This window comes from Penicillium brevicompactum, assembly GCF_028827555.1.
Source record: "Penicillium brevicompactum strain IBT 35665 chromosome Unknown utg000007l_segment0_segment0, whole genome shotgun sequence".
Classification (NCBI taxonomy): Eukaryota; Fungi; Ascomycota; class Eurotiomycetes; order Eurotiales; family Aspergillaceae; genus Penicillium; species Penicillium brevicompactum.
In genome coordinates, this window is record NW_026623210.1 from 467,318 (window position 1) to 481,091 (window position 13,774).

Here is a 13,774-nt window from a genome sequence, read left to right on the forward strand (position 1 = left end):
TCAAGCCCCTTCGGCGAGCACTAAACTGCATAATTCTATCTTTACGGCCCACTCATAAGGATTGCGCCTTTCCTAACCCCCTTGGCCAGGTACTCAGCATTACCATCCGGATTACTTTTCGTTGATTCTGATCTCTCGATGTCATTACCTGAACTTGACGGAAGGTGCAGCAACTTGGTAACACGCAGGAACTGGTCACGGACCCACTCCTGCTGCCCGGACCTCAGAACCCTTGTGATCAGCTCGCTGTAATCTTCCGAGAAAAGAGTCAACAGGTGACTCAGGGGATGCATGGCGCGCCACGGCCCTTGCGCGATGACATGACGCCTATGGTCGTCCTTTGACAGACACGACTCGAGCCCATTATTGTCCAACCGTGTCCTCTCTTTCAATGAGTACTGACTTGGAAGCAGGGTCATTGGATCGGTGAAATCAGATAGATTCGATCGCGTGTTTCGGTTGCCGAGGTAAAATGGTATGCTATAGCACACGCTATCGACCATTTCTTGGAGTGTTTGTTGGCAGTCGACGAGATCTGCATGGTCATAGAGAACATGTCCGTGGGCGAAACCAGTGCAGCCGTTGCCTGAACATACATCAATGGAGCTGAGCTTGATCTTTGCTAGCAGAATGCGTTGGAACCGCCATAGATTCCAAATGCTGGCAATTTGACAGGAAGGATACACGTCGCAGACAGACTGGTAGGTTGGTATGGAAGAATCAATATCTCGACCACTTCTCAGCCTCAAGGGTCTCCAATGATGCGGTACGTTTTCTGACCATCCCAGAAGCTCTGCATCAACTCGCTTGGCATCAGCTGTCCACTCTTTCATAAAGGGCCCCAACGACGTCATCGAGAGGCCACCCTGCTGCACAAATTGCGAGTATCTGGCCTGCAGTTCAGCCACAGATGCCCCCAAGGCATCGAGTATTGAGCTTGGGTTTTGTGGTACAGCCGTCGATTCTTTACTCTCAAACCATGAGTACACGATGCTATTCAGTGGCTTTTTTTGACGGATCGCGGTTGAGACCTCCGTATGAAGCATAAACTTCTGCAGGTAGGCGCGCGTTATCTTGTTCATGTCGTGTGGATTCAAAGAGGAGAGCAAAGATGCTGCGCCGTTGTGGTGTGTACTTGAAACCCGGCGAAGATCGTATATCGCAGACGCATTTTCGTACGTCTGCAACACCAGCACGGCTAATATAGTTGCCGGCTTCCTACGCTCTATGGGATCTTGTATTGCACTGCGAAGGCGTGTGATTGCCCGGGAATATGACTTTCGAGGTGATCGGAAACTGCTGGGGTCCTGTCGCCACAAGGACAAGATCTCTGAAGCCAAAGCCGAAACGGCAAGCGAAAGCACCGAGTCTTCTCGTTCCGCCCGATAGGCTGGTATAATTAACTCAAAGAACCCACGCGTGGATTCCATATCGCGGCCCATGCTGGCATAATGGCTGAGGTAGAATGACACGGCAGTGTCGGGTTCAGAAAGCCGTGAAGTCAAAGGCCCCATGACCTTCTGCTCTTGAGGATTTGACTCAGACAACCGGCCTGAAACGGCATATTCAACGATGTTCCGGCTGCGACAACCGACATCTTGGTTGCAGAACTTGTGGTTCTGGTCTTTGAACTTCAGCGTATTTTTGGCCCGATAGCCCCCACAGCGAAGCTTGAGGCGGTGGCACGCTTGGCACTCGGGTTTCGTTTCGTCGCATTTAACGCGGCGTTGCTTACAAGTCAGGCAGCCTCCGGAGCGTCCGCGGTTGACCATTGCGACATGCCGCAAAGAGAAATTCTGTTGCGATGAAGTCGATAAATATATCTTATGCGGCTTGGCGCTTTCGTCATTCGGCAGAGTCGGGCCACCCTGCTGGGGAAGTTGCTGACGGAGGCTCGCAGACAGAGCCAATGAAATGATGCCGTCGCAAAACCCCTACTCGATACGGTTTAGCTTGACAAATGACCCACTACGTATACCAACCTTGGAACCCTGAAAGGCAGGCATAGAGTATATCTCTTCTTTGGTCGCTGCCTATCTCTCGGAAATATGAGGTATAAGTAAAGGAGAGAGAAGATGCGAAATCAGAAAAATCATCAGTCAAACGGACAATTCACACTCAAAATCGGTTCAATTTCCACGAAGCTTCTTCATTCAATATTCGACATGAAACTACACTCCTCTGCCTATATTGGCCCATTTTTGGCCACTCTGCTGTATTCCCGTGCAGCTTCCGCCGCTTACGATACCACCAACAGCCCCCTGCTATTGTTGAGCAATGACTCCACAATGAACTTCGACTTGTTGACTCCCCTTGGTGAGTCCATCACCGGGGGCGGGGATGTTGGGCCTATTCTTGGTGCAGCAAAGAGCATCGAAGCCGGAAACATGACTTCCTTTAGCGAGGTCTTCTATAAGCTCGCAAATGACACCAAAGCCCAGGCCGAAGACCCAGAGAATGCTTACGACCCTCTCAATGTCAGAGACACCTGGTTCTCTGCTGCGTCGTATTTCCGCAAGGCCGACGTCTACCTCCACCGAAACTGGAGTAATCCGCTTATCAACAGCCTATGGGCCGAGCACATCGAAGCCTTTGACAAAGGAATAGCTTCTCTGCCTATTCCTGGTAAACGAGTTCGCATCCCAGCTACCGAGGGCAACTTTACCATTGAAGCTATCTGGTACTCTGCTTCCAAGAATGCAGATGATAAGCTACCGACTTTGATAATTGGCAACGGTTTCGATGCTGCACAGGAAGACTCTTACCATAACTTCGTGGCACCAGCTCTAGCCCGAGGATGGAACTGCATTACCTACGAAGGCCCGGGACAGCCTACTGTGCGTCGTAACCAAAATATTGGTTTCATTCCGGATTGGGAGAGAGTCGTCACTCCTGTAGTGGATTATGTTCTCTCAGAAAAGAAGAGCTCCGTGGACAAAAGTCGACTTGTTCTCATCGGTAACTCTTTCGGTGGCTATCTGGCTGCCCGTGCCGCGGCTTTTGAGCCTCGCCTGTCTGCAGCGGTCTTCATCGACGGCGTCTGGGACAATTATGTGGCATACACAAGGGAGCTATCACCTGAAATGCTCGAAGTATACGAGGCGGGAAATTACACTCAATTCGACGACATCATCCTCTCGGCTAGGGAGGCTGGGAAGCTGCCTACGGGTGCCGCCTGGGGCATCGATCAGGGTCTCTGGGCGTTCTACACGCACTCACCCTCTGATTTCTTCACCCAAGTCAAGCAATACAACGTGGAATCTTTCATAAATAACATCAGCATTCCTGTTTTTGTCGGTGACGCCGAGTTGGAGAGCAGTTACATTGGGCAGCCGAAGCAAGTGGCGGATGCGCTGGGCCACTTGGCTACTTTGCATACTTTCAAGGGTGTTGCTGGCTTCCACTGCCAAACTGGTGCTGGCCAAGAGCTTTCGAGAACTATCCATGCCTGGTTGAATAAGACTTTGGGCTAGGCTGGTGATGGTCACTGAGACTGGGTCAAGATTTGATGTACTTACTAGTATGTCTATCCGCTAGAGGCCTGTCTAGGTGGCTTCCAAGGTTGCACGAATCTGGAGCTAGAATTTACCTTCTTTGCTTTTGTGCCTCTGCGTCTGCGATGGGTCCAAGGTTTCGGCTTTTTCGCGGGTCTTTTTCTTTGTAAAAGCAGCCCGTAGATGTAACCTCCGAGGTATGGGTGCTACAACCAAGACTCGGGCTTCCAGGACTTTTCGCCCATCACGTTCAACACTATTTTCAAGGCACGGAGTAGAGAGAGATCAATTGCTGCGTTTCAAGACTATGTCCTTCCCGTAGACGATGTAATACCACCATCAACAACAAGTTCTTGTCCAGTAATGTACTGAGCTTCATCGCTGACAAGAAATAGTGTGGCATTGGCCACATCCCAGGCATCTCCCATCTTCCCCATTGGAACTTGCGCACTGCGCATCTTCATATATTCTTCTGCCTGACCCTCCGCTGAATATCTGGACACCAACCCTTTCGTGTAAGGGGTATCCATCAGTCCAGGAACAACTGTATTCAAACGGACGCCCTTTGGGGCATATATGACAGCGCTTGTCTTCATAAGCTGCATGATAGCAGCCTTTGTTGCAGAATACCCAACTTGGGGTTTGCCAATATAGCGCAGGCCAGCGATGCTAGCAACGCTAACGACTGCGCCTTTTCCTTGCCTTTCCATGATGGGAAGAACATGCTGGCACATCAGGAATACACTCTTGAGGTTGAGGTCGACTTGAGAATCCCATGTTTCCTCGGACATCGTAGCAGGACAGCCCGGCTCGGATCTCCCAACATTGTTGATGAGAATATCAATTCGCCCATGCTTGGCCATACACGCATCGACGAGCGCTTTTGTAGAAGTGCTAGATGTCACATCGGTTTCAACAACGTCGCAAGTTCCATCTTCGGCTTCGATGGCCGCTTTGGTCGAGACCGTTGAGGCAAGAGTGCGGTTTCCGCCGAAGATCTTGGCTCCTTGTCGAGCGAGTACAACGGCGATGGCGGCGCCAATGCCCCAGCCTTCTGAATGGCTTTGGCCAAGACCAGTAATGAGGGCGACCTTTCCGTCGAGAGATAGCATGATAAGGAAGGGTTGAATGTGTTAAGCCTTCGGTATGGAAGTGAGAAACGTGTAGTGTGGTTTTAGGGAAATCCTAGAAATGCTGCGCTTTTTGAAGATAGAAGGCGAACGGCGGCTTTTATCGCCGTGGGATATGTCATAGTGCGGGCTCTATAGTTCGGGTTATGGTGGAAGTATAGCGAGACGGGACCATCCCGACAGGTCTGCGGACTTCCCGCTTTTCCCCAGCGGCACGCTTCCGATATAAAACACGCACGTCGAAACTTCATTTAATTGTAAAAATTTCAAAGGCCATCTAGCAGCTGCAAGAGCCACTCTTTATTTGCGTCAAACTTCAGCCACATCCACCCCTAAAGCCCAAAGCCAGGTGTTGGTGGCACTAGACCCTGACTATGGCCACTTTCGCTGAAGAGGACTATGCCATTGAGAGGCCACTAGTCGCATCAACGGGCCTTAGACAAGGACTCACCTCCTATGGAGATGCGCACTTTTCTCTATTCCTAAGAAAGGTATTTATTAAAGCCCTCGGATACAGTGAAGACGCTCTATCCAGGCCAATTATCGGAATCATCAACACCTACTCGAGCTTCAATCCATGTCACGCCAACGTACCGCAGCTCATTGAGGCAGCTAAGCGAGGGGTACAGCTGAGCGGTGGACTTGCTATCGACTTCCCCACGATTAGCATCCATGAATCGTTCTCATATCCCACGAGTATGTTTCTGAGGAATCTTATGAGTGTGGATACCGAGGAAATGATCAAAGCTCAACCCGTCGATGCTTGTATTATGATTGGAGGTATTTGTTGCCTTCCCATTTAAGATAATGACCTCTGACCAGATATAGGATGCGACAAAACCGTGCCCGCTCAGATCATGGGTGGTCTATCAGCAAACAAGCCCATCTTGCCTTTGGTCACTGGTCCAATGATGCCGGGAAGCTACAAAGGCAAGAGAATTGGCGCTTGTACAGATTGTCGGAACAATTGGGCTTCCTTCAGAGCCGGAAACCTAGACGTGGAGGATATCGCTTCCCTAAACGAAGAATTAGCTCCCACGGTAAGACACAGCCGACCCAGTGCCACAGAAATTTCGAGGTTTTAATGACTTTCAGGCTGGAACTTGCGGCGTGATGGGAACTGCTAGCACTATGGCGTGCATTACAGCAGCCTTGGGGTTGATGCCTCTCCGTGGTGCATCTGCGCCTGCCGTCTCATCAGCACGACTTCGAATCGCAGAAGAAACAGGGGCAAACGCTGTGGCCGCAGCGGGCGCAAAACGTGCACCTCAATCTATCTTGACCAAGGAGTCATTTTATAACGCCATTACCGTGCTTCAAGCAATTGGTGGATCAACCAACGCCGTGGTACACTTAATGGCAATTGTGAACCGTCATCCCGACCTTTGTGGAAGTGGTGACATAACTCTCCAGACCTTCGATGACATTGGTAGGAAGGTTCCTTTGCTCATTGACTTGAAGCCCAGTGGCGACAACTATATGACGGACTTCCACAATGCAGGGGGCATGGTCGCCTTGCTGCACACTCTCAGACCGTTGCTTCACCTCTCCGCTATGACAATCAGCGGTGTCACTCTCGGCGAGGTCTTAGACAAGACCCCCTTCCGGACATTCCCATACTCCCAGGAGATCATTCGGCCATTAACAAACCCTCTCTATCCCGCATCTTCATTGGTGGTTCTCAGGGGGAACCTTGCACCTGGCGGGGCCATCATTAAGGCATCTGCTTCCAAAGACCGGCGCCTTCTATGCCACACCGGACCTGCTGTTGTCTTTAAGAACAGTGCCGATCTTGCGCTCCGCATTGATGACCCCGATCTAAAGGTGACCAAAGACTCTGTTCTTGTTTTGCAGGCGATCGGGCCTATTGGAAATCCAGGTATGCCTGAGGCTGGAATGATCCCATTGCCTCGAAAGCTTGCTGCCGCGGGTGTCACCGATATGCTGAGGGTGTCAGATGGGAGGATGTCTGGCACTGCTGGCGGCACTATTGTATTGCACGTCTCGCCCGAAGCTATCGTCCCGACTTCTGTGTTGGGAATAGTGAGGGATGGTGATATTATCACCTGCGACGCGACTCGGCGGATTCTCAACCTGGACCTAGACCAACAGGAAATTGACGAACGCCTTATGGAGCGAGCTGACAGTGGTGAGCAGTCTGCTCGCACAGATGAGATCAAGGTCAAGCGGGGATATGCCGGTCTGTACCAACGGTCGGTCAACCAGGCCCAGGAAGGGGCTGACTTTGATTTTCTCACTGCGGCGGGCCCAAAAAGAAGATAAAAAGAAATCAAACAAATTCTTGTTTTGTACAGAGGACGGAGTAATCGGCAGAAATGTCTCATTTGGGGAGAGAGAAAAAAATCAAAGTAGAGGTAGGAAAGGCTTGGGAATGCAGCCAAGATCTTTAACCCCAGGGAGAGACGTGGGCTACTCCGTACCACACGTTCAGTACTCCGTACGGAGTACTGCGTGGACTTGCATCTCGCTCGGTTGCCTCCAGGGTCTTTGGAGCCATGGGGGCTGTAGTGCTTTCGCTCGTGCAATAAGAAGTACTCCATACTCTGTGCGTCCTACTCCGTACTCCGTACATGTGCCTTGAAACAAGGAATCATCTGTCGCACCATGAGATTCATCAGATACGGCAACCAGCGACAATCACCATGAGCACGTTCCAGTCCTTATGGCCAAATCTGTGTTACTTCCGGATTTTCAGGCGCAATGGCCTCCACAGCATTCCTCATGCACAGTGATCCAAGTCACCAGCATCCACCGCCAGATGGCCAACCGGGTGTATTACCCCCTTACTCCCTACCTCCAGTCCAGTCAAACATAACGGAACAAAAGGACCGAGCTCTGACAACCACGCCAGAAAAGCTTGCTGCAGTCCTTTTTCAGCCCTGCTCAGGGTGCGGAGACTTGTCAGTAGTCAGTTCCCACCGCGTCATTACGTGCCACTTCGGCGGCTGAAATGTTTTGTGCAACGGATCAACCGCTCATCGCTACCTGATCCAATGCGCAATACACGACCGAGGTGCAAAGACAAGCATGCCGAACTATCACGTTCACGTCATTGGTTGAGCCTGCATGAACGCATTGGACAGAGTTCTCACGTCGCTCAGGGGGTTCTTGATCAGCAAAGATCGACATGGTCCACCTGATAGTTTGATTCCATCACAACTTTCTTTTGCGATCAAAGTTGTCAATCGATACGTTCACTCAATGATTGGATGAGTTCACGTCATTCCGGGAATGCTATGGGGTACAATGCGATGGTCAACGGCACAGAAGACACTTGTTGCGTGGGCCCCGCAAACTATCGGATCGCTTCGTCCCGAAGGTTTGGATTGGATTTGACCCACCTATCAGCTCTGCATTGCGCACGAAGCTGGATTGGTTCCTATCGCATTTAAGTGACATGTCGAAAATGCGGGTCTAACCATGCGAAGGGGGAGGGGGGCGGGCCGAATTGCTTTTTTTTTTCTCTTCGAGTGCTGGTCAACAAATTATGGCAGTTTTTCTTAGCTTGGGTTAAGATATTTGCATCTCCCCGTTTTTTTCGGAGATTTTGGTCGCGTTAAACCATTATGTCGAACATAACGGTAATTCGACTGCACTCTTGGAAACACACCATGTACTAACCCGCGCGGCAGGATAACGACACCAATATTGGGTCGTCGCGAGGCGATGCTTCCAGCACCTCTGGGGATGCAGTCGGCAGCCTCGTTGGCGGTGGCGGCTCGTCAGGTTCCGCGCTCATGATGACTCTATTACCAGCGCTTGTATATGCAATATTCTGGATCAGCTTGTTTCTGATATTCCGACGAACTCAGCGTCGATGGTACGCCCCACGGTCATACTTGCCCGACCTACACGAGCATGAACGAAGTCCTGAACTGCCATCTGGTTGGGTTAACTGGCTGGGCACGTTTTTGAAGATGGAGGATAACCACGTGCTACACCACTCATCCCTGGACGGATACCTATTCCTGCGGTTTTTGCGAGTCCTGGCCGCGACATGTCTAACAGGCTGTTTGATTACATGGCCTATCCTACTGCCACTGCATGCTACTGGCGGTAATGGAAACTCGGAGCTCGATATGCTGAGTTTCAGTAACGTTGCCAATCCCGATAGGTATTATGCTAATGTGATTGTGGCTTGTATTTACTTTAGTAAGTTCTCGCTGTGTCATCGAAAGCCTGGTCACTGACTAGTGCAGCATTTGTGTTTTACGTGGTCGTTCGAGAGAGCCTGTATTACGCCAATCTCCGCCAGGCGTATTTGAACTCACCTGCATATGCTTCTCGGATGTCATCCCGGACGGTCCTCTTCATGTCGGTCCCAGATGCGTACAAAAACCAAGATAAGATTCGACAAGTCTTCGGCGACTCAATACGCCGGATGTGGATAACCTCCGACTGCTCAAAGCTGGACAAAATGGTCAATGAACGAGACAAGTTGGCCGAGAAGTTAGAAACGGCAGAAACGAGGCTCATTCGAAGGGGAAACAAAGCTCGGTTGCACGCAATCAAGAAAGGACAATTTAGCGTGGAAACGAGCTTGGATTGCGAGTCGAGCAACCCAGCATGGTGTCATAAAGTCAAGCGACCCACACATCGGCTTAAATTTTTCGGCAAGAAGGTTGACTCTATTCATTGGTATCGCGCCGAACTAATGAAGAAGATCGAGGAAGTGGCTGCTTTGCAAGCAAAGCATCAGAACAACGAAGCTACTCAACTGAGCGCAATCTTTGTGGAATTCAACAGTCAAGCAGATGCCCAAATCGCACTACAAACCTTGTCACATCACCAGCCGTTCCATATGACGCCTCGATTCATCGGAATCTCACCCCGTGAGGTTGTTTGGTCAGCGCTAAATCTCAGTTGGTGGCAACGAATCGTACGGAGATTCGCCGTCCAGGGATTCCTAGCGGCGCTTGTCATCTTTTGGTCTTTCCCTGCTGCGATTGTCGGCATGATTTCGAACATCACATCGATTTGTGACTTGATCCCTTTCCTGAAATTTATCCTCAAGTTGCCCGACGTCATCAAAGGTGCGATTGAAGGTCTTTTGCCATCTGCGGCTCTGGCAGCTCTTATGTCGTTGGTGCCAATTATTTGTCGAAGTAAGCTTTCTGACATTCGCGATTTTACTTCGCTAACCTCAATTTCTCCAGTCTGCGCTCGACGAGCTGGTGTTCCTTCAAAAGCACGCGTCGAGCTATTTACTCAAAGTGCACACTTCGTCTTCCAAGTGGTGCAAGTGTTCTTGGTGACGACCTTAACTTCGGCAGCCTCGGCCGCTACACTCCAAATCATCAACAACCCCCTGTCGATCAAGGATCTTCTAGCGGAAAACTTGCCCAAGGCGACAAACTTCTACATCTCTTACTTCATGCTCCAGGGATTGAGCATGAGCTCTATGGCTCTCGTGCAAATTGCCAGCGCATTGGTGTTCAAATTTGTCACCACATTTTTCGCTTATTCGCCTCGTCGGTTGTTCCAACAATGGGCAGAGCTTGGTAGCCTTGGTTGGGGAAATGTGTTTCCTGTTTTCACCAATATGGCAGTGATCGGTAGGAAAGCTTGGACTCGAATCAATATTTACACCCGCTAACAAGCTGTTTTAGCTTTGACATACTCATGCATCGCACCGCTCATTCTAGGATTTGCTTTCCTTGGGCTTTACCTCGTATATCAAGCATATCGATACAATTTCCTCTTTGTCTACGACATCGAGATTGATACCAAAGGCCTTGTCTACCCGCGAGCTCTTCAACACTTGCTTACTGGTCTATATCTCGCGGAGGGCTGTATGATTGGTCTGTGTGCCATCAAAGGTGCTATCGGCCCGGTCATAATCATGGCTTTGTTCTTGGTCGCCAATATTCTGGCTCACATGGCTCTCAATGAAGCACTGGCACCTTTGAACACCTTCTTGCCAAGATCTCTTGACGCAGAAGAAGAAATGCTTCAAGAAAAAGATGATCGAGTGGCAGAGATTAACGAAGAGCGTCGCCCACGTGCTTTGGCCTTCTGGAGATGGTTCCATCCCAATGTGTACAAGGACTATGCAGCATTGCGTCGCAAAATCCGCCGCAATGTCGACGAAGTCTCGTATACCCCGGAAGAATTACGCACGGCATACTTCGAGCCAAGCGTAGCATCTCCACCGCCAACCCTTTGGATTCCGCGCGACAAGTGGGGCTTCAGTAACCATGAGGTTATGGAAACTGATAGCTCGATCCAGATCACAGACAAAGGTGCGCATTTGGATGAGAAAAACAAGATTGTGTGGGATAAATATGATCCTCATCTTCCACTGCGCGAATTGAGGACTCTATATTGAGTCTGGTTCTGCTATGGACCTGATCAATTAATGACTTTCATGACTTTCTTTATGTACATTAATCTGGAAGTGTTTTATAATGAGCAAATGAGATGCGGGCTATTACCTAACAAACTGAAAATATACCTACTGACTTCACATAAAGAATGCTAACAGCTCAGACCATTCACCTGCGCAAGTGTCTTGCTAGGCTCCCATCCATCCATGGATGTCCTTTGGATTTGACACTCGTGCAAAAGAAGACTGCGATTGGAATAAACATTTAGTTGAAAACCACTGCTTCTAGAAGAGCAAAATTTCCTCAAACAGTCAATGTGAAATTCACCGCGTTCACCGCGCCATTGTCTCGAGGGAAGAACTCGAAGGTGAACACAGTCGATTGGCCTGCCGATATCACAGAACTAATTGCCGAGGATGTGAGAATCAAATTTGAGGAATCCCAATTATACTGGCTACTATATGTCTGGTAACCGTCAGTATGACTTGTCTATATGTGGGAATCGAGGATTTCGACTTACGGCTCTTGCCTGTTGCAGGGGGCCTAAGTATGTGGTCCAATCATCAACAAGATATGTTCCACTCTTGGTGAGAGCTTTTACTGCAGCAATTGTTGGAAGACCTCCCCAGGTGATCGGGATAGACAGGTCAGAGCCGGAGACCGATGAGGCGACGGCTGATGTCGATGATAGAGTCGGTGGCTTCCATTGAACGATCTGAATGGTGGGTGAGGAATATCCACCAGAGAACTTCAAAGTTAAAGTAGCGATAATCCCTGGCGCTGTAGTCGAAGAAAGACGCTTTGAAAGATAAGAAGCGGTGAAAACGATGTTCGCGCCTGAGACGGAATAGTCTGTTCCTGACACCAAAGTAGTACCCGTAGAGTCACTTATGGAGAAGAGTGTGTTGCCATTGAAGATAAATGGAAGAGTCTGCCCCGTAACCGCAGTTCCGTACTGGTGGAAAATGTAGGCCGAAGATGACTGGCTCGTTGCTGAGCCGTCCTCTGTGCTATCTGGAAGACTGTTTGCAGTAGAAGCGGTAGACTTGGTGATAATCGAGAGTGAATTGGTATCACGCCATGTACTGCTTGTTCGATCCAAGTGGTCTAAGCCATTATCCCATAGAACGCAGGAAATGTCAAGACTTGCTGCAGTCTTGATCAAAAAGTCGACATATTTCCAGCGTGCAGCAGGTTCCGTGTTGGTTGGGGATGCGTCATATTCACCCAGAAGAAGGGGTACATTGGTGAAGTTATTGCGAATCAGCTGGAAGTCAGACTTGATTGTGGCTTTGTCGGCATCGGAGCCCCAAATGGTTTTGCCCCTACATAGAGTTAGCGTTGGTCAAAATTCTCGGATTTAAAGTCTTACCAAGCACTGAAGATGAAGTCGTCTAGTAAAGATTGACACGTCAGTTGCTGTCATAGAGTTTAATAAAACTGGCTTTACTCACAAGGGCTGTAGTAGTGGAATTGAATGGCGTATGGGTTGGAGAACCCAGAAGGAGCAACAAACCATTGCGAAGTTTTGATGCTGTCTTGGCCACCTCCCACTAAGGTGACAACTCTCTGTGGGTTGAAACCACCAGCATCGTTGATAGCCTGGAGGAAAATCTTGTTGAGCTTGTTGATTTCAGCAGCATCCGTCGCAGTATTGCAAGGCGGTTCGTTGATAGGCTCGAAGGCAACAAGGCTAGACTTGCAGGCCAATTTGCTGCCGATTTGATACCACAACCTGTAAAACTTTTCTTCAATCATAGTCAAGTTGGCCCCTGACTGGCTGACATCGGCCCAAACCCACGAGTCTGCACAATTTTAGCAAGAAGCATTGGTATCAGATGTCTTTGGGCATATCGTACCATGATGCACGTCAACGATGACATAAAGTCCACGAGCCACGATTTGATCAACGACGTCGGAGACCCGCTGTAGCCAGGTTGGGTCAACTGTCCAGTCTGGGGAACTTCCCGTGAAGTGATAAGCCCACGTCACAGGAAGTCGGACACTTTTGAAGCCAGCAGCCTTCACGGTGTCGAATGTGGATGCCACCACTGGGACATTGTTCCAGGATCCCTCGTCAGGAACAGCATCAAGAGTGTTCCCTAAGTTCCAGCCAGGGTGTAGAGCTGAAACAAAGCCAGAGGCAGAAATTGCGCTGAAGGTACCACTGCAAACTGCTCCGCTCGAACTAGCAGAGGAGATCTGCGCTGTGGTCTTTGTAGTTGTTGTCAAAGTGGTAGCTGTAGCGGTTGTTGTGGCCCGGGTAGTGGTCACTGCTGATGTGGTGGTAGTTGCTCCGGTCGTTGTCCCAGGAAGGCATTGGTAGTAGACTTGTCAGACGTCAGTTGTATTGATTTTGCTTGGTTTATGAGGTTAACATACAGGCATTCTGCGATACACAAGCAAATCCAGAGGCACAAGTAGTACTTCCTGAATATCCGCTTCCTCCGCCTGCTCAGATGTCAGTTTCAATCAGATAAAATCATATTTCAAGGCCGCAGGGGTGATACATACACTGCCCATAGCCTGCCACTTGAGCTCGTACTATTCCAGCAAGAGCCACGAGGGTACCCAAACGAAGAACTTGCATCTTGAGCTATGCTCTCGATTTCGATAAGCAGCAGTGTCTCAAGAATCCCGAGGTCTGTTTAAACTCAGCATCGACAGGATCAGGCCATTTATAAGTTCAAAGGTATCTTTGGAAGTCTTGGACTGGCACACTTTGATTGATCTATCTCTCTAGTAGCGCCAAGTAAGCTGCCTGAAAGTAATTTCCCCCAAGTCACAGCTGGTAAGCCGGATA

General features: G+C 49.6%; 6 protein-coding genes across 6 annotated transcripts; 3 read left to right on the forward strand and 3 right to left on the reverse strand.

Moving 5' to 3' along the window:
- Positions 1-41: 41 nt before the first annotated feature.
- N7506_010927 (Zn(II)2Cys6 transcription factor domain-containing protein) lies at positions 42-1,772 on the reverse strand (the record flags this gene model as incomplete). The annotated part of the gene is made up of 1 exon (XM_056960220.1): positions 42-1,772. One exon carries the CDS (start codon positions 1,770-1,772, stop codon positions 42-44), a length of 1,731 nt encoding a protein of 576 aa, XP_056806375.1.
- Positions 1,773-2,165: 393 nt separating this feature from the next.
- On the forward strand, positions 2,166-3,473 carry N7506_010928 (alpha/beta hydrolase family protein; the record flags this gene model as incomplete). Its single annotated transcript, XM_056960221.1, has 1 exon — positions 2,166-3,473. The coding sequence occupies one exon, from the start codon at positions 2,166-2,168 to the stop codon at positions 3,471-3,473; it is 1,308 nt and encodes a 435-aa protein (XP_056806376.1).
- A 326-nt stretch (positions 3,474-3,799) lies between these two features.
- On the reverse strand, positions 3,800-4,606 carry N7506_010929 (SDR family NAD(P)-dependent oxidoreductase; the record flags this gene model as incomplete). Its single annotated transcript, XM_056960222.1, has 1 exon — positions 3,800-4,606. The coding sequence occupies one exon, from the start codon at positions 4,604-4,606 to the stop codon at positions 3,800-3,802; it is 807 nt and encodes a 268-aa protein (XP_056806377.1).
- A 392-nt stretch (positions 4,607-4,998) lies between these two features.
- On the forward strand, positions 4,999-6,907 carry ilv3C (putative dihydroxy-acid dehydratase; the record flags this gene model as incomplete). The annotated part of the gene is made up of 3 exons (XM_056960223.1): positions 4,999-5,404; positions 5,453-5,664; positions 5,720-6,907. The coding sequence occupies 3 exons, from the start codon at positions 4,999-5,001 to the stop codon at positions 6,905-6,907; spliced, it is 1,806 nt and encodes a 601-aa protein (XP_056806378.1).
- A 1,304-nt stretch (positions 6,908-8,211) lies between these two features.
- On the forward strand, positions 8,212-10,973 carry N7506_010931 (uncharacterized protein; the record flags this gene model as incomplete). The annotated part of the gene is made up of 5 exons (XM_056960224.1): positions 8,212-8,226; positions 8,278-8,797; positions 8,845-9,750; positions 9,802-10,200; positions 10,255-10,973. 5 exons carry the CDS (start codon positions 8,212-8,214, stop codon positions 10,971-10,973), a joined length of 2,559 nt encoding a protein of 852 aa, XP_056806379.1.
- Positions 10,974-11,274: 301 nt separating this feature from the next.
- On the reverse strand, positions 11,275-13,561 carry N7506_010932 (putative extracellular endoglucanase; the record flags this gene model as incomplete). The annotated part of the gene is made up of 7 exons (XM_056960225.1): positions 11,275-11,436; positions 11,492-12,296; positions 12,344-12,365; positions 12,426-12,776; positions 12,831-13,301; positions 13,354-13,422; positions 13,486-13,561. 7 exons carry the CDS (start codon positions 13,559-13,561, stop codon positions 11,275-11,277), a joined length of 1,956 nt encoding a protein of 651 aa, XP_056806380.1.
- Positions 13,562-13,774: the final 213 nt, after the last annotated feature.